Source organism: Dermacentor andersoni, chromosome 8 (genome assembly GCF_023375885.2).
Source record: "Dermacentor andersoni chromosome 8, qqDerAnde1_hic_scaffold, whole genome shotgun sequence".
Lineage (NCBI taxonomy): Eukaryota > Metazoa > Arthropoda > Arachnida > Ixodida > Ixodidae > Dermacentor > Dermacentor andersoni.
This window is the reverse complement of record NC_092821.1, coordinates 151,495,646-151,514,784: the sequence shown is the minus strand read 5'-3', so window position 1 is coordinate 151,514,784 and position 19,139 is coordinate 151,495,646. Positions and strand designations below refer to the sequence as shown.

Below are 19,139 nucleotides of genomic sequence, written 5' to 3'. Positions count from 1 at the left end.
GCGGTTGGTACCCATCTCGTCTAATATTGCGCGCCGGTCGGGACGTGCCAGAGCAAGTAATCCGGTACGGTTCAGTGATTCCGGCCACCATAGGCGAAGGCCCAGCAGACGCGGGTCGTGGCCTGTGCCGTTTCAGTACTTCCGATCTTCGAGTGATTAGGTATCCACTGAATCCGCGCATGTATGGGAGGATGGACATCAAAGCGGTTAGTTAGTGTGCTTTAATGCCTATTGGCTCATTTGTGCAAGGTGCGGGATAGAGCCAATCGCGTTCGAGGAATTTGATCCCAATCAGACTCGGTCCCGATCGAAAGTGCACCGTGTGACACCCGTATAAGAAAGCGTGCGAAAACACTACTTGCACCAAGAGGCAAAAAAATCGTACGACATCGAAGACTATGCAGACATATCTGCCAATTAAATCATATAGATACCCTTGCAAATCTCTAGCCAAAGCAACTGTGTAGAAAAATGTAGTCGAGCTCAAATGAGCTGCGCTAGAAAGGTAGATAATTCCGCCCTCTGCAAGTGATTTTGGCCCTTATGGTGAGCAGGTATTGACTTTCAGTGAATGCACTACGGTTTCTTTCGGAACCATCTTTTGCAATGTTTTCTTCTTTCACCCCCACCCCCTTTTTCTTTTTTATAAATTCTTGGCATCTTCAAATTGTGGCCTGGGTTGAAAGTTTCCCGAATTCAGCTAAAGTTTTCGCGCCTTTGGGCACAACAACATGCTCTTCGTTCTTCGCTTTCATTAATGGATTTTGGCACCTATTTCACAAGAATTACACGAAAATCCCAAGTGACAACACATCCAATTGTTTTGCCCTTGAATGATGGTCCGATACGTAACAGGTATTTCAACTCTCAGCCTGACTGTCAGTCCAGTGTAATGCAACAATTGTCTTCGCCCTATTCCATTCCGTGTTTATCATCCACCGCTCCGGTCTAGCCGATTAAGGCAATTCCAGTGTTTACTGTGAGAACTGCTCAGAAGAATGACGAAAGATGAGGAGGAATAGAAAGAATCGTATACGCCATTCCCTACTCGGCTTAATTACAGCAAAGTCTGACACTTTCTTACGACCTTACCCAGATTTCTTTTTTCTTTTATTTTTTTTAGTGCGCGTGCGCATGGTGTTGAATGCCACCGAGTGTGCAACCGCAGCCGGGAAGAGCAGGAGCCTCACCGTGAAGCCAATGCCGACGGTAGCAGAGAAGGAGCCCGTCTGGAACTTGCCCTGGTCGAACTGCACCAGCAACGATGTCTTGCCCACTCCGCTGTCGCCAACCAGGATCGTCTGCACGACAGTGGTTGGTTCTACGCACCTGCCACTCTTTGAGGTGTCCGATAAAAAAAAACAGAAAAGAAAGAGGAACGGTCGCTTGTCAACGGAACAGTGAACAGTCATTACGCGCTGGTAGCGGCAAGTATCCAAGCTCGATGCAGCTGCGTATACGCGCAGAGCCGGAGCCACGAGACGTTGCCTCCGTCCGTCTGTTTGCATTTTCGATCGAAGTACCGCTCTTCATGCGGTACTATTGAAGACTAAGACGACGCTCAAGGTTTCCTAGTTGAAATTCGTCCTTGCCATTTAAGAGTCGTCGACCTCGAGCGTCATACAACATACATACAACGTGTTGCTGGGGGGTCCACACGGTACTTACTGTATACACTTCACCGTCCTGTAAACTATTATGTTACATATTAGTAAGCGCTAAAGGGTAACAGCGATCACTGTAGCAGCCGCATTTAAAGTACTGTAATTAGAAAGACAGAAGAAAAGAGAAGACGAGGCTGACGGTATACCAAAGTGGCGTTTCTCTGGGGGAGAGAATACTGAGAAATATACTACAGAAGGATACGCGAACACAGCCACGAATCCGTCGGGCAATAAACGAACGTGGTAACGTACGTTACGCCGAGCGATCTTGGGACATTTTCACGCACTTATCCGACTGAATAAGCAAGAAAAGGTACCCAATTCTGTGTGAGATGCTGCACCGGGCACTCGCCACTCAGGCGCTCGCACATTCCCCGAGTCTCTGCAGCTGTGCTCGAGCATGTTCTTCACTTGCTGAGTGAGGAATGCATAAATTCTTGTGTTCTTATATCAAGGAAACCGACTGCCTTATACTGTCATTGATGCGTCTAAACTGGATGCAACTTTACTTGAACAGTGGTATTCAAATGAAGACCACTCTTGAGCATTGCTTATGTAAACACTTTTCGGTTGTATGACGGGAGCTTTGCGCGAAGTCACACCGCCCCAGTCACGTGAATGTCATGGGTATTGCATTGGAGCTGACACAGGGCGTCTAAGTCCGTGTCATCCTTGTTTTCTTTTTTTTTTTCTTCCCTCGCACCTGCTGGCCGCTTCAAGCTACCGGAAAACAGAGTTCCGATGCTGCACTATGATACTACATTATATTTTATTGTGTAAAGATTGACATTTGCATCTAAGTAAAGAAGTTGGCATACTTGACATTTGTCCGTCCACAACTTGAATTTGCTTCTGCTGTCTGGCATCCATCTCAAGATTACCTAGCCGCATCATTGGAATCCGTTCAAAACCGAGCCGCCCGCTTCATCACTTCACATTATTCACGGTACACTAGTGTCACTTCTTTGAAACAAACGATAGGTCTGCCAACACTGAAGTCTCGCCGCATCATATCACGTCTTTGCTTGCTGCACTCTTTTTTTTACAATCCACGCTCAAGGCACCACCTTCTTAAACCACCATTACGAACTTCCTCTCGCATAAGTCACAGCTCTGCCATAGCACGTTTACCCAGCCGCTCATCTGCCATGACCACTTCCTTCTTTCCTGATGCAATCGTTTATTGGAATGCGCTCCCTGACAACTTCGTTACCTGTACTGACCGCAAAAAATTTCGTGAATACCTAACAAATCACTTTGAATAGCTTTCTGTTCCCAGTGTACATCGTTCATGAACCCATCATAAACCTATCGGAATAGTCTACCCTTGTCAACCCTTCCACCTAGTCTTTTTCTTTTGTTTCTTTTATTGCTAATGTATTGCCGGGTTACTTCTTTCAATTCGAATTTTTTCTTTGATTGTTTAAAGTCGTACAAAATCAGCGATGTGTTATTTTTCTTTTTTTCGGTGTTTTGCAAGAAACCACTCTTACACGTGTTTGTATTGCCCCCCCTTGTGTAATGCCTTCGGGCCTTCAAGGTGATAATAAATGAAATGAAATGAAATAAATGAAATGATATTCAAGTAGGCCGTGCATCGCGTAAGCGAGATCTCAAGCGATCTCCGGCAAGGGCGTTACGAAGAGGGGGGGGGGGGGGGGCAATAAATAAACCAGAGCAGACGTGAAAGGGTGCACGCAAGCGTTCATCGACACAATCGGAGCGGCGGAGTCGCGTTGCACGCGACAGCGCTATTTTCGGGGGACGGGCCCGGATAATTGCGGGCCGCTCGATGGCCATCCCCGGCGGCGGATAGAGAGGGCCAGCTCTGGTCTCGCGAGGGTGCTCTTGCCGCTCACTGGCTTCGTTTACCCGAACCCGATAAAAATCGGACTGAGGTGGCTTGTTAGCTCCAACTGCGGTCGTCTAGTTCGTGTATAGATGAACCGAGCGAGCGTCGAGGTCAGTTTCGGCCAACCCTAGTTCCTGCAAGGGATTCACTCGTCTACGGATGCACGTAAATGAGGCCGGGTCATGCTGGGTCAGTTCAACTTCTGAGGAGCCCAATAAAACGATGTTGGGCTAGTCGCTGCGTGTATTTTTTACCAGTGACACGAACAGGCGCCTGTCCGTGTCGCTCCTGTCGTTCGTGTTCTTGCTGTTGCGCCACAATACTGGTAAAAAATCGACTTCCGACTCGATCCACACACATCGAATTCGCGTAAACGAAGCTACTGTTAACGTCAGTGGACTCGTCAGCCAAAACAAATGAGCCGCAGCAGCTCCTCGGTGGATCACGCCGTCATGACGTGCGCGCACACACACACACACACACACACACACACACACACACACACACACACACACACACACACACACACACACACACACACACACACACACACACACACACACACACACACACACACACACACACACACACGCACGCACGCACGCACACACACACACACGCACACACACACACACACACACACACACACACACACACACACACACACACTTATATATATATATACGCTCACTTATAAGCGAGGATATACAGCTATATGAATATAAACCTGTAGGTTTTCCTGGCGTCGTGTCACGAAGGGAATATTTTTTAGCCATCTTGCTGGAAGGAACAAATTCCCCATATCAAAGGCTCAAATGTTCACGGCAGCATTGTGTCGCACAGCTGCCCTCTATAATAGAGGGTTGACGCTTCTGCAGTTCAAGCATTAGAAAAACGTTGCTTCAAAAGCTATATTTCTTTCTGTTAGCACTACACAGTGCAGGGAAACCTGTACCAGACGTCGCTACTACACACGCAGCATATGTCTGAGCTGAACGACTCACAATACTGCGTGAAAGCCTTCTATACAACAGCTTGTGATCAAGCACGTGCGATAGCGTTACTATTGAGCAGGTTGGCAGGTCGCGTCAAAATGAAGGCGCTTCTGGAGCAGAAAGCAAATTCTATATGAGAAATGAATTCGAGCGCTTTGGAAAAGGCTGCATAACTTAGTCATTGCTTATAGTATGAAGTGGGCGTGATACTGCGATCGGACGTCGAAAAAAAACGAATGCTCCGCGGGATTCCTCGTGCAGCTGCGAGCGTGGACCTCGGAAGAAAAACCGCCGCCTTCCTTCACAGTGTTCGCAGCCCTCCAGGACATAATGTTTCGCCCGTCAGCTGTCAGCTTAAATAATTGGGTCCCCGGCCATATTTCCGTCGTGGGAAGATGCGATAATGTCTTCAAGATGGAACGAAATATAGGCTGCCCTTTGTTCAGCTCAAAGATATCAGCGACCCATCTTCAACACGTTTCAAGTAAGACCTCACCCCAAAGCGTAGAACTGAGACCGCGAGACGCGTTAACACGCCGACAGCCCAGTAACCCAGAAACCAGACATGGGGTGAACGAACCGCACCTGCAAACGTCAGACATGCGGCACGGATGCTTTCACTGATGCGACCATCCGTGTTGTCTGCTACGCACTCGGCCTACCTTGTGTATGATGTCGTCTGCATCGGGGTCTTCCAGCAAGTATCCCGCCGACCCACGGGTCTGCTTGTCCTGACCGTTGCCGACAACCCGCAATCCCGCGCCGCCATCGGAGACGGAGGCGGCGGCCATCTTTGCCGAGACGGGGTCTCTTTTTTTTTTCTTCTTCTTTCTCTCTTCGACCGCGGCTGTTCTCGGAGGCCCCGTAGTGCGCGCCCTCCGTCGACCGACGCAGGCCGGCACGGCCCTTATACCCTGCTCGTCGCCAGCCAAGCACCCCTTCGCCGCTCCCCGTTCCCCTTCACTCCCACGGCCCATCTCGCAGTGTCCTGATGTGCGGATCGATGCGGCCTTCAATCCGGCTCCGGCTGCGGCTATGAAAACAACTGCGTCGTCTGCTGTTCGTGCGTCTGGGACCACAATGCGGGCGAACACAAGTATCGCAATCTTCTGCGAAGGTCGAGGTATTTGTCGTGTCATTGGCATTCAAAGTGGAAGCAGTAGCAGCGATTTCGTATGTACCGCTTCTTCCAGAATAAAAGAGGCATGCGGCACGAATAATCTTGCAGGATTTCACGTCTTGGTCGGTACCATGTGCCTGATAGCTAGTGATTCCGTCTTTGTCCGCACAGCTTCTTTGGATCCATCTGTTGCTAACGGCAGAAATCAGCAAATGGGATTCAAACAACGCTGCGCGATTTTCTGCACACTATAACAGCTTGTGGTGACAGCACTCAGGCGAGCCCAAAATAGATATAAATTACGGGTTCAGTAATCACATATAGTTGAAAAAGTAAACACAAAAAACAACAAATGCAAAAAGAAAAAAAAAACATTGTGCCTTGTGTGCTCACCGTTTTTACGCGCACGTATGTTCACCGGTCAGAACAAAAGGCGTTGTATGCCCTGAAAGGTAGGCATACACACCGCGCGTTCACACTAAAGCATGGCACACGTTCCTTCCCTCCATGTCAGTCTTTCGCTTTAGTTTTCTCCCATCAAGAAATTCCTTGAAGGCCAGCTACTCTGCGAAAATTTCGTCTTATCCAGCCAACTTAGGCATTCAGTCAGTCGTTCCGTCAGTAGGTAGGTCGGTCACTCGCTCTCTCGCTCGCTCACTCACTCGCTCAGTAAGACAGTCGGTCGGTCGGTGGATCGAGCGATCGATCATTCAGCAATTCAGTCTGTCGATCAATCGATCGACTGACGATCGGTCGATCAATCAACCATAATGGAGTTGTTTCCTTTTCCCAGTGCAACTCCTAAAGGTGTCGGACCAGACAGTCCGTAGGCTCTTGTTGAGCGCAACTTTGTCAGCGCTCCACTTCCGATTTGGTATCTCCATACTCTTTCGACAGTCTAACACGGATTGTTGTACACGAAATAGCCAATGCAGAACAACCAGCCATCGATGAGAACATGGACGCGACCGTCCACGAGGAATCCCATCGCCTCTCTTTAAAGATGCGCTTCCTCCCTGATTTCTTTTTCTTTGCGTATGAACGAAATATATGTGCCTGCACCCGACGACTATAGGTCGCTAATGCCCGCAGTTATTTACGCAGCACTGCACAAGACGCGCACTCAAGAAAAAAGAAAAGAAAATGCTGCAGCAGAATCTGAAAACTCAGCAATAGGATAGATCACGTAAACGTGACTGATATAAATAAAAAAATCCGCCTTCATTCTACCCCGTGAAAGTGGATGTACAGAGAAGCTGGTGCGGACGTGCGACGACGTTACTCAACAAGCACCACGACCACCACAAGAGACGTATACGTCACGCGCGCACGCGCGTGTGTGCCCGTGGATGCGCAGCACACATCCTCATTCTTCTAAACCCCCTACCAAGCGCAAGTGCTTTATTGAACTAAATCAATGTGTAAAAATTAATTGCGTCAAGAAATGCGCAAAGTACGACCTACACACAAGCTGCAGACGTGATAGATTCGGATTGTAATGTACGAACATTCGAGGAAATATAATTCTGTTACGCGGGAACTGAAAGACAAAGCCCTTCTCCATCCATTCGAGGTTTGAGTTCCATCATCTTCATTCTTGTCGGCGCTCTGCCTGGTGCATGTGCGTTATTGAAGTAATTGTGTCAGAGTAAAATGTGTCAGAAAATTCGTAAAGTAACACATAACCTGCAGACATGATAGCATCGGATTCTAATTCGAATATACGAGAAAACATAATCATATGACGCGGTATATATAGTTCAAACACAAACCTCCTTTGACAGCTGCCGCTGTTTTTTTTCTCTTCTTTATTTTGGGGGGGGGGGGGGGGTGAGCACGCCACGATAAATCCTGACTAACTAGAAGCTATCAGCTTCTCTTCAAGCACACGTTCGAAACAATGTCAGTACGGTGTACTGTGGCTCACTTATGCTCATGAAAACTGAAATAGTGCTTCAAAAAAAAGGGGGGGTGGGGGAAGAACATCATATATATATTGTGGGGATGCGCGACTCTCACGCGTCCCCTGATATGTTGTTTTTCCACACGGCTCGCGTGGCCTGGCGCCCGCGGCGGTCGGAGTGGTTGAGGCGCAGTACGAGAGATGGCGCGAGTGTTGCGCTGCTAATGCCGCCGACAGGCGGGCTTACTTGGGCGCCGAAAGACAAGGCGCTCCTCTTTGGTTCGAGATCGTCGAGCTGCGCGGACGTCACGTGCGGGCGCCGATCCATGCTTCTGCGAGAACGTCTCGCGTGGCCGCCTTTGAACGCGCCACCATTCGCGTGACCGTACACGCGAACGACCAGGCGTTGGGATCCAGCATGGGGCGAACATATTCGCTCGCTATCCGGTCGCGGTGAGTCGGACTTCTATATTTGTCGCGCGCCCATCGGCATCTTTTGTGGATAGCAACTCGGCTAGCAGGCATTGATCTATGAAAGGTGCAATAAATGTCCTTGTGATTGTTTGCACTACTGTGTTGTCGTTCCTTTGTCCCAAGAGTACGGGAGGAGAACCCCACAATATGCAGAACCAGTGTGAAGCGCAGCTGTCGTAAAGCCGTTAATTAAATGGTATAAATCTCGATGCAATGCGCAAAAAGTGTTTTTATTGTCACCGTACGCAAAGTGTAATCTCATGCACCTTTAATGGCATGCAATGTTTGTGTTTATGGATTGCACCGTTAACAAGTCATGCCAACCAGGCGCATAGCCAGAATTTTCTTTGTTTTATTTATTTTTATTTCTTTGTGGGGGGGGGGGGGTGGCTGCTAAGGTGCCATTATTCTCTGTTAAGTCTCCCACGCTTGGTGCATAATAATACAACTATTACCTTGAGCAGGCCCTTGGTCTGCCTGAAGGCGCCTGTACCATCTTGTACTTGTCAGGGGTGGGCGTTCGAATGATATGTGCCTTTGTTTGTAGGCGACGTGCCAGGCATAAGGGGGTATGGCGCTGACTGAAATAGTTTCGGGGGCGGTGGGGGAGGGGGGAGGGGGGCTAGAGCCCGGTCAGCCTCCGGCCCACTCCCTGGCTACGCTACTGATGGCAACATGTAAACAACAATTCATGCGAATGCACAGACTTCGACTGCGACTGTCACAATTAAGGAGGACGAAGGCAATGTACCGTGTTTTTGTCGTGGGAATTAGGATGGCGACGAGAGGTGCACGCAGAGAGAAGTACGACACGAAGGGCATGTGGTAAGCTTTACTGCTGTTCGCCGGCTTCATTTCAACGTGTGTGGCCATATGAAAACTTGCGCGCGCGTGTCCTTGTGCTCACGTGACGCGCGCGGCAAGAGGGCAGCAGCAACAGCCATGGACGGTCAGCAAAGTCCGGGAGCGTCCGCTAAGAAAGCTTCGCTTTAACGCATGGGCCAATCAGGCTAGTCAGTCGTAACCAACAGCACACACGGAGCGCAAGACGTGCCGCGGCTGAAACAAACCGTGTAATTTCATACTGAGCACGCTTGGGGAATAAAGCCGCCGCAAATTCCCATCTGTGTGTGAAAAAAAGAAAAAAGAAAGAATAATGAGAAAACGACGTATGGTTATTACAGGATTTTTGGTTTGCGAGAGGTCGTGACCACGGGACTAGACTCTCGTCTGTGATGCTCGTACTCTGCCTGTGATGTAATGTGTTGTGGTTTGCTTTAATCTTTCTTTCTCTATATATCTTCTTCCATTTTCTTTTCTCTGAGTGTGGCATTCGTTTATGTTTAACATGATTTAGTTATTATCAATTAATCAATCAATCATCAACAATTTATTTAACGTTCCCAGGAACAGCATTGAGACTTGGATGCTGGGGCAGAGAGAAACAAAAAGGACACAAATGTAAAACAGATACGACGAAAAAAGTTATGGGATAAAAAAAAAATGAGAGAAACAAAGAATACCTTGATAAACAGCTACATATAATGAGCAACGTTACGTATAATAATAAATAGACGGAAGCCACGCATGAAGCACAGGAACGTATGGGCTTCTGGCGCATGGCAGAATATGCTGTTCTTATAATATATAGTACTATATTCTGCGGCCAGTTTATTCTTAATATTGGCACGTGTGCATGCTTGGACATTGACAGTGTTCACCACGCAGGATGGTGCCTGCCAGGCAAGCCTATTTTGGGCAAGTCTTTTGTTTATCTGCGTATAAAGCTTTGTTTCGCTTGTGTGACACTGTGTTTTCTCTTTACATCTACAAATGTGTAAATACGTGTATACCTCCCCTCCCCCCCACCCGCTATAATACTCTTTGAGCGAATGCAGGTTTTTTAATAAATAAATTTTCTAATAAGTTGGGCATCTTGGTCGACAGCTTCTCGCGCAACTTTCCAGGCAAGCCTCCTTACGTGTGGCGCGAGAGTGAGCTTGCCATTCCATGCTTTCGAGATACATCGAAAGCTTTTGTTGTGTCACGGCGGAAGGAGTTCAATGCAAACGAAGCTATCGAAGAGCCTGAAGTAACGAAAGAAACGAGGTGTCGTTATATTCGGGTGATTACGGCTGTGGCGCCGCACAGCTGGCAATATAGTCGCGGCCCCAGATGCGCAAACCATGTCGATCTTCACGAGCCGTGTCTTTTGATGGCAGCGGCAGCAGCCTGTTGCACCAAGTCGCCGAACGAGGATGAACAGTATCTCTCTCTCTCTCTCTCTCTCTCTCTCTCTCTCATTCAAGCCGTCCGTGGGCAGCGAACGGTCGCTGCACGCACCTCGACACAAAAGACCAATCGCGGGTGAAAAGGTGTGGGCGTGTATACAAACTCCGTGCTTTGTGGTACAAGCTGCGGAGACGGAGTTCGGCTGGAAAGAACACAGAAAATCGAATCCCTTCACTCCCCCCCCTCTTCTATTTTTCCCCAGTTTGTCCTGTGGAACAAATGTGTACTCTCCTCATGTAGAAATTGCGGTATGTGGCTTAGCGAACTTATCGTCCGGCCATCGGACCGCACACCTACAAATTTCTGTCCGATCAGTTGGTAAGCTCGGCAACTCCTATAGTATCATGGCCCCACGCGTCCCAGGCTCACAAAGCGTCGTGGGCCTACGGTTCATTTAGTCGACTGTCTTCTATAGCCGATTTTAGGGGTGACATGTGATGGACAGCCACACGTACTCGCATTGATAGTGCCTTCTTCCCTCCCTCTCCTTTCTTTTCCCCTCTGTGTACGGCCACAGCCATAAATCTCCCTAAAATCTTCCCGGGCGCTACCGCAACAAATAAAAAAAAAGAAACAGAGGAGCCATTCCGCTCTGTGAACGTGGATGACCAGCGAAGCTGTAGCACGTGACACAGGGTTAGACAAGGGTAGGTGTATTTATTTTTATCATTTGGTAACGGCAGTGATCATTGCTTTGTGATTACTGCGATGTACACTAATTGGTTTGGTTACACCCTTAGACAGAATCTTGGTCAAAATTAAATCTATACACGACCGTTGTTGAGTAGTTGAGTGACTTGGATTGGTGTGGCATTTCAAGGCAAACTTTTATGACACAAACTGAGTGAACCATTTCTTGCTTGGTTTTGAAATGTCCCCATCACGGCTAACCCAAGCAAAGTGCGCGGTCATGAACTTCTCGATGTCAGATTTGGGTGCGCCTGGAGATATAGGTACAGTGGGTATCACAATTCCAGTTTTCCTTTGTACGGTACAGACATCCATCCGCATAGACGCTGGTATTGTCCTCGTGCGAGTCAAGAGGATAAATGTATTTTGTACTCATGGACATTACGGGGCTATGAGCCATTGCATATTTTGCTTGCTTAAGGGGGTATGAGCCATTGATGATGACAGTTTTAGACATGCTGTTCCTTATGTTGTACGCCTGATCAGAAAGAATGTAAGCACTGTTCGCTTCACTTTGTTGAGTGCTTGCAGCCTTTGCCTTACGGGGCTATAAGCCACTGCATTTTTTTGCTTGCGTGCTGGGGTATGAGTCATTGATGATGACAGTTTTTGTTGACGCGCACGAAAAATACACGGAACCCTAGCCATATACAGCTTCGATGAAAAAAGAAACAGTGTCACGCAGCATATAGTCGTATCGTAAGTTTCATTATACACTAGGTAGCTATGTATAGCCGACGTTATATTTAAATCCAAGCCATTTGTCTGTAGGTAGTGTAGGCCTAAGCACAGTGGGCCTAACTGACTTCAGTTCGCTTCAAATCGAGACTTGCGTTGCGGAGTGCGCGCCTCGCAAATGATGCATTTTAAGTCAGCTTCGCCACAATACAGCCCTGTCATGCGGCGAAGCATACACAAAATATTGTGGTGAAGTCTATTGAGAATGGAAGGGAGCCACTGTCAAGGACACAGTTACAGTACGAGCCCCGAGTAACTCCACTGGGAGCCTTGCTAGAGCTGTGTCTGACGTTGCTGTGGCTCAGGAAAATGAGCAATGATTTCATTATTTTTTAAGTAACCGTCACGTATATAAGCACTACAATCGCTAGTAATCGCCGCACACGATTGTTACTTTGTAATCAGATAACCAAAATAAGTTTATAACCGAGCCAACTGAGAGGGTCTAAAAAAAAGCGGTCGCCAGTGTGAAGTAATGCGATATCAAAAGCTGTAGCGACACTAGCCTTTTCTGATGTCTGAGTGAGCGGGATAGTTAATACACATTAATGTTAATTAATGTAGGTAGTGGCCAAGGGCCACAATAGAGAATTCGCTGCAATTTCTGCACACGCTTTCCTGCTTGTTATATGGCATGGCGATTCAGCTCGACGCAAGCCAAAGGACTGACGTGGCAGGTATGGAACACCACATTCACTGCAATATCATATGGCAACATGTTCAATGGCAGCGGCAAAAGTTCAACGGGGAGTCAGGTGAAACACGGAACTTCATTGCCACGCTCGTTCACAAAGTCTGCATCATTCCCAACAGCGTCATCTGCTCTGTACTTATATAGCTGGAAAATTTGAAGGCGCCTTCGTGCGCAGGGTTAGCCGCTGTTCTGCGTAAGTTTATTACAAAAATGCAAAAAATTGAACAGATCTCTTTACTTAAAAAATAAGTAAAATGCTCTTTTACAATAGTTCTTTTAACCAAAAATATAGTCTCTTTCTAATCGTAAGCATGGTGACGTTTTCTTAGAACTAGAAAGCTGTCCAGATCAACGTTGAGAGAGAAGGGACATCTACACAGCAGAGAGCACAACTTGGCCTGGTGAGTTCATTTTGTTACCTCTAGATGGCGCCCGGTGGTGTAGGGCGAGAATTTTTAATCTGGCTCTGATGTCGCTTAAGCAGCTTGGACGGCTTGGATTTGTGAAAAGTGAGCCTTAACAGCGAATGCAATTGTTCTGCTTTAAAGTCCTAGCGGCACAATCATACTGGTCCGTTTGATTCGCTTTGCACTATGTGAACTGATCATGTGGTCACACCAGCTAAGCTAGCGCTAGCATAGCGAGTAGTCTCCAGCATGCGCTGAACGGGGCCGGCACCGTGTTGCATAGGTGAACCGTATTACTAAACTAAACAATAACAGAGCCATCTGATCGGCCACCACACGATCGGCCATCCCGTAGCGGAGAGAATGCCCAGAATAAAAACAAAACAAACCGGCGTTCTTACTACGGAAAGGCTGAGGAAATATAATGTGTTCACATTGCTTTCGTTTCACTATCGGCTGAGTCCCTCAATCCGGTGCGGCGTTTTAATGATACCAGCTCCCGACTTGTGCTTTGTTGCGTCAATTTGGCTGTTACCATTTCATCGAATCAAGGTGTAATTCTTCCGCGCGAATATGGCGTAAGCTAGGAATTTCTGTCCTCTATTGTCGTGTGACCTTTGACATCGTATATTGGTAGTTATCTCATAAATTCCCAAAAGTATACCAATAGGCGAACACTTTAACTCTATATATGGCTTCAAAGTCATGCATTGCTCAATATTTGCGGAGCTCTTCAGTTATGTCGCTCTGGAAACTCAGACCACCGAGCAATCTCAAGTTCCTGAACATTGTGATCGCCCTTATTATGGTTACTTATGCTTACTTAACTCCCATAACTTCGGCTGGCACTGTGGCGAATTTCGAAGGGAACGCCGAACCGAAACCGTATTGAGCCACGACAGCCAGTCCCAAACCTCGATTGGTCGCGACATACCACGTGACCTGTTCAGCGTGGGCGGCCGTTGTCTCCGAGCGCGTGTGGAAAGAGGGATAAGAGCGTGGCAAGGAGGCGTTGATTTAAGCGGAGGAAAAGAGAAGCATGCGAGAGAGAGCTGGCGAGTAGGAAAAGAGAGAGGAGGTGGTGTGGCGGCTGGCCCTGTCGTCTGGTTTGGGGAGGCGGGCATCATCGGCGAGACGAGCGGCAGGCATCGGTGCGGTCAGGCCTGCGCTGTGTTGTCGAGCGTTCCGCTGGGTCTTCGCTCTCGTCGTCGTTGACAAATCCTCGGGCGACAGTGCAACAAGAAGCGCAGTGTGCCCAGTGTGCGCGGCCTGCCTCGACCGGTGCCAAGACCGCGGGACACGAAAGGTTCGAGCTCGGCTGGAAGGAGCCTGCTACGCAAAGGTGAGTGCACTTGCAGCAGCGCCGGCGGCTTTGTTCGGCTGGTTGGCGTGAGAGGCCATCGCGCTGCTGGCCGCCGCATTTTTCGGGGGTGGGTCTCCCGTGTCGCACGTCGGGGGCCGCCGCGTCTGTTGACTCACCGTCGCCATCCGGTCGCCGTAGCTTGAACCACCTACCCGGGGGCATCTGAGACGATCGCACCTATGCTGCCCTCTTTCATTAAAAAATAAATAAAAACGTCTTAATTGTCGGCCCGCCGACCGTCTCTCTTTTTTTTTTAACTGAGGCACAGGGCGTGGAGGATAGGCAAGCTCTCATTTACCGTACTCTCCTCTCACTTTTCTCCTTTCCATTCACCCGTCGTGGCGCGTGCACGCATGCAGCTGTCAAACAAAAGCTGCGCCGCCTTGACGGGACGCGGGGGAGCGTCTGATAATCTTGTCCGGAGGAAAAGCCGAGTCGTCGTTTGGTTGGTTGTGGAAACAGTGAATCGTGATCGGCGCCCATGCCGGACTCTTAGTTTCACCCGTCAGTGCTGTTCTGGCTTATAATACTTATAAAGCTCAGGATCTCCTAACGCAGGCCGCTCTTCGAGCGTCAGCATCTAAGAAGCAGTCCGCGCTAGCAGGGCTGCGAACGTTTCCGGTTCTGCTTATCAAGAGTGCGATGTGCCGCGAATGTGGCGTGCTGCCTCGGACGTGTCACTTCAACTGAAATAACGCCATGGAGCCTCTACGCGTATGTTTTCTTTAAAATCGCGTCGTTGTGTAATCAATACACGACTGGAATGTGCTACACTTGGCTGCAAAGTGCTCTTGTTGGCGGTCGTTACAAGATGTGTTGGAATTGTCCCGTGCGCCATTCATCACTGATTATAGGCACATCATACACATCATACATCATTATCATGCACGTCATACACCCTGCTTTCGCAGCTTGAGCACGAGGCCGCAGGTTCGATTCCTGGCCGTTTAGAAGCACATTATATATATATATATATATATATATATATATATATATATATATATATATATATATATATATATAGGCACATCAGCGAGCGAACGTTGATGTGTTCCCTCGCTGTTCGCGTCATTCGGCCGGAGGTCACTGAACGGACGGTGATGCAATCCCATAATTGCCTCTAATTACGTATTGTTTCGCGCACTGTTCATATTTATCTTCGTGCGCACAGTTACTCTGTTCAAGATCGAGGTGACCAAGGCTGCTGATTGTAGATATTGTTTTTCTTTTTTTTTTTTTATTCCTTAATCAACTCGCTCAAGCACTTTTATTTTGCGATATTGATTATTTTTGGTAACTTTTAAGGCAGCCTTCTTAATAGTGCCTGATTGCCGTGTAGAGAGATACGAGTTTGTTTCGACTAAAGTGATTGTTCAGACCTGTGTTCTTATCTCGCGATTGAACACGTAGTGCAGCGGATAGTAGACGTAATACAATCTGCCAAACGCGATGGTGTGCAATTCCATATTTACCGCTGTACGTGGCTGTCTGTACACGTGATCGAGACCCAGTTTCGCCTACCGCATTTACTCGCACAGAAGCACACCTACTGTTGATTGTTTTTCCTATACGCATAATAACCACTATATGTCGTAACGTACTTAGATTCCTCGCAAAACGGGAAACATTACAAAGTCCGACTACGAACTAGTGCATTTTCGCATGTTAACCGGAAATTTAGAAGGTAAGTCAAATTGTTTTCGATATATTTTCTACATAACCTAAAATATTTTCCGCGGTGCCTATAAGTGGTGAATGGTATGCCAGTGTATTTTGCCACATATTCGATGACGCGTGTCTCTCGAAGCTGTCGTCGCTGCATTTATGCTCAATTATTACTTAATTCCTGCTCAGCTTCAATACCGAAAGTCGGACTTGTGCATTAGTGTTTAATTATAAAGATAATTAGTAACATTTAGTAAATTAGCCTACACCTTCCAAATTGCCTTGCAAGCATTTCCCGCGGCGAAACAACCTTGCTGTGCCGCTTGTGGCTGGGCGTGGCGTTGACGAACGCGTACTCCTATCGTTTGGGAATGGCCGAGATCTCGATGTGCGACTCCTGTGGGCGCGAGGAAACCATCGAGCACCTATTGTGTACCTGCCCTCGCTACGATGTACGACGCCCCTCTCGGCGGGCAACTTTACACCGACTGGACTCGAGACCGTTCACCGAGTCAAAAATACTCGGACCGCGGCCACACCCGTAACTGGCACGAAAAGCAATTCGTGCACTAGTACAATACTTGAAGTGCACCTGCTTAAGAGACCGTTTATAGTGTCCCTTCCACACGCACTCAGTGCTTACTCTCTCCCTTTTTTCCTCTTTCTGTTCCCATTTTCCCCCACCCAGTGTAGGTTAGCAAACCGGGTGCTCTTCTGGTTGACCTCCCTGCCTTTCGTGTCCTTGCTTTCTCTCTCTCATATATGATGGGGCAGAATTGCGATATCTACCACAGCTTGTCTTTAATGAGTCAGTTTTCATTAAAACATATGCATCGACATGTCCGCACAGCTCAAAAAACGAGGACAAAGTTAAGGACACAACACAGGCGCTGAGTTAACTAGATGAAGTCGGCGCCTGTGTTGCGTCCTTCTGTCCTCGTCTTGTGCGCTGTGCAGACTTGTCGAAATTGAATAAACAACTCGTCCAAGCTTCCAGTTTATCGAAACAGATGTAACCATACACTCAGAAAGCGCGTTTTCATTGAAATATCGGTTGCTGCACCAAGGTCGCTTCACAGTATTGACGTTCACTAGGAATCGCCACCTGTTCTGGCGATATTGCGATAAGATATTCATTTACTGATTTACTACCCTACAATGAACACCAGTTCAGGCTTTAAGGTGCTGTCAAATCACACGAAGAGACAATGTCATGCTCTGGTTATGATTTTTTTGGAGACGCCCGCATCAGTGTTAGACATATGTCGGCCCATCGTGTTCCTTGAATTGGAGACTTTCCCTCGAACACCGCTGCCTTTGACAAGTGACAAAACTGACGCATGCTGTAGCAGACGCAAGCTTCGACGCGCGCGAAGTGTGCAGACGAGTAAAGAAGGAAGGAAAGAGAAAAGCAGGAGGCAGGAAGGTTAACCGGAGTAACGTCCAGTTGGCTACCCTACATCGGGGGTATGGGAAAGGGGAAGACAGATGACAGGGAGAGAGAAAGAAGGAAATTAGCCGTGAGTTGGCTGACGCCTGTGGTTTAATAGTAATTGCACTATAGTCAGACGCTCACACAAGCCCGTCGTCCTCAAGAAGCACAAAAGTGCCTTATATGGGCGAGTAAGCGTGTGACGGAGAAGGCGCGGTGATTAGTATCGCTGATTGGCCAACGACAGCGCACTTGACAGGGCGCCAACTGTGTCCAGGAGGGCCCGGTGTGCCTTCGTTTCGCACTTAACGAGCAAGCTGTGCTTTTGAACGCGCACCTATAGCTGTTCGCCGTAATTCGCGCTTGAAGTAACTTCTGTGCACACAACTGCTACGCTGTTAATACTGGTACGTTAAGCTGAATTTATTATTACGTTATCGCTTTCGATCGCGAATTACGGTGCACTATTAGTAAAGGCGCCAAAGTCGCATAATTTTATTCCAAGGTGCTGCAGGCTATCTCGAAAGAAATCGAAGATGGTAGAAAGATAATTTCTGCGTGCTCTAGTTAGTTCTCGTAACTACAGGGTATAGTTAAATTTCGACTTAAGATACAGCCAGTAGCGTCGCTTTCTTCTTTTTTTTTTTGCAATAAGGTTTGGATCACCGGCCCAAAGCACGTGTACAAGTTTATTTCTTTATTGCAGGCACAACGAAAAACGAAGGGATACTATGCCTCACCATTGCCGACGGAATGCGGCACGTTGACCGTCCCGTCACACGTGGCCTTGCCTTTGGGAAAGGGTCGTTTGCAGCAATAATCACCTTGCAGTCTGAAGTGAACCGGAGTAACATCGGATGTAAGCAGCGGGATACCAGTTGACCCGCTGCTCAGTTTCTGTGTTTCCTCGTTCTTTTTCTTTTTTCCGTGCCACAACTGGAAGGAATTCGAGAAAAAAAATCATTCGCCTGCAGAAATCTGGGCACCGTGACTGAAGAGGAGTTCTCGTTTTTTCTAGCCGGCAGATCCGGCGGTCACGTGCTTGAACGCGAGCTCGGTCGGCCTACACTTCGGTGATCACGAATGTGCACCACTTGTGGCTGGGTGACGTCACTTACGAAACCGTTGCCGCCGCCGGCGGAGGCCGCATAACCGAGTGCCCGTGGCGCTCGCGATTTCCTGTTTTGGTCCCGCGCCCAAGCGATATGCAAATGTCGGCGAGTGGGCGGTTCCCCTGTCGTGCGCTACCCGCAGTGCACGCGTCCAAAGGCAACTCTCGCCAGAGTTTCACGGCGCTTCGGCGAAATCAATGCTCGACCGAGCGAGCGAATCGATTCGCAGAACGACGACGGGGCGCCGAGCGTTAACCGACGGATCGCTCGGCTTCGTCACGAGGTTGCCACAAAGCAGGCACGATGACGTGGATGACTGTGAACATTGGGTATTTAAATACCCCAGGGGGCTATCTGATTTCAAGATTAACAAAAAATATCACGGAAGATTACAAAGACGTCGATATTATTTACGTTAGTAAAAGGAAAGAAAAAAGAAAATGCGCAATTGTGTAACGCCAGTACGAAATCGAATATGGGTTGAGAAAATACATACGAAATAGGAACATCGCAGAAGTAAAACGTCGATTGTGAAATGGTGAAGAACACAGCACAATGTTAAGTAGCACAACGTATGCACAGTTCGGTATAATTATATAAGATGTAATACAATCATAGAACTGAGTGACGCAGGTTAGTTTACTTTTTTAATAGAAATATTGTATAAAGGAATGACTTTATTTGTCCCGTCGCATCAATGACAGTTGCAATCGTAGAAATCAGCTACAAATTTGCTGA

At 48.0% G+C, this 19,139-nt stretch overlaps 2 protein-coding genes across 4 annotated transcripts in view; one reads left to right on the top strand and one right to left on the bottom strand.

Moving 5' to 3' along the window:
- The window catches only part of LOC126525479 (ras-related protein Rab-37-like), a 160,802-nt gene extending 154,430 nt beyond the window's left edge, over positions 1-6,372 (bottom strand). Inside the window, exons 1-2 of one of the 3 annotated variants that reach the window (XM_072290067.1) lie at positions 5,174-6,372; positions 1,191-1,301 (exon numbers count right to left, since the gene is read on the bottom strand). In XM_072290067.1, coding sequence (XP_072146168.1) covers positions 1,191-1,301; positions 5,174-5,656 — 594 coding nt within the window. In that variant the 5' untranslated portion in view covers positions 5,657-6,372. The remainder of the gene's footprint in view (positions 1-1,190; positions 1,302-5,173) is intronic. The other 2 variants (XM_072290066.1, XM_072290064.1) reach the window with 2 other exon arrangements.
- A 7,714-nt stretch (positions 6,373-14,086) lies between these two features.
- sn (fascin domain-containing protein singed) overlaps positions 14,087-19,139 on the top strand; it is a 70,869-nt gene continuing 65,816 nt past the window's right edge. Inside the window, exon 1 of the mRNA XM_072290063.1 lies at positions 14,087-14,171. The gene's annotated coding sequence lies outside the window, so the exon portion shown is untranslated. The remainder of the gene's footprint in view (positions 14,172-19,139) is intronic.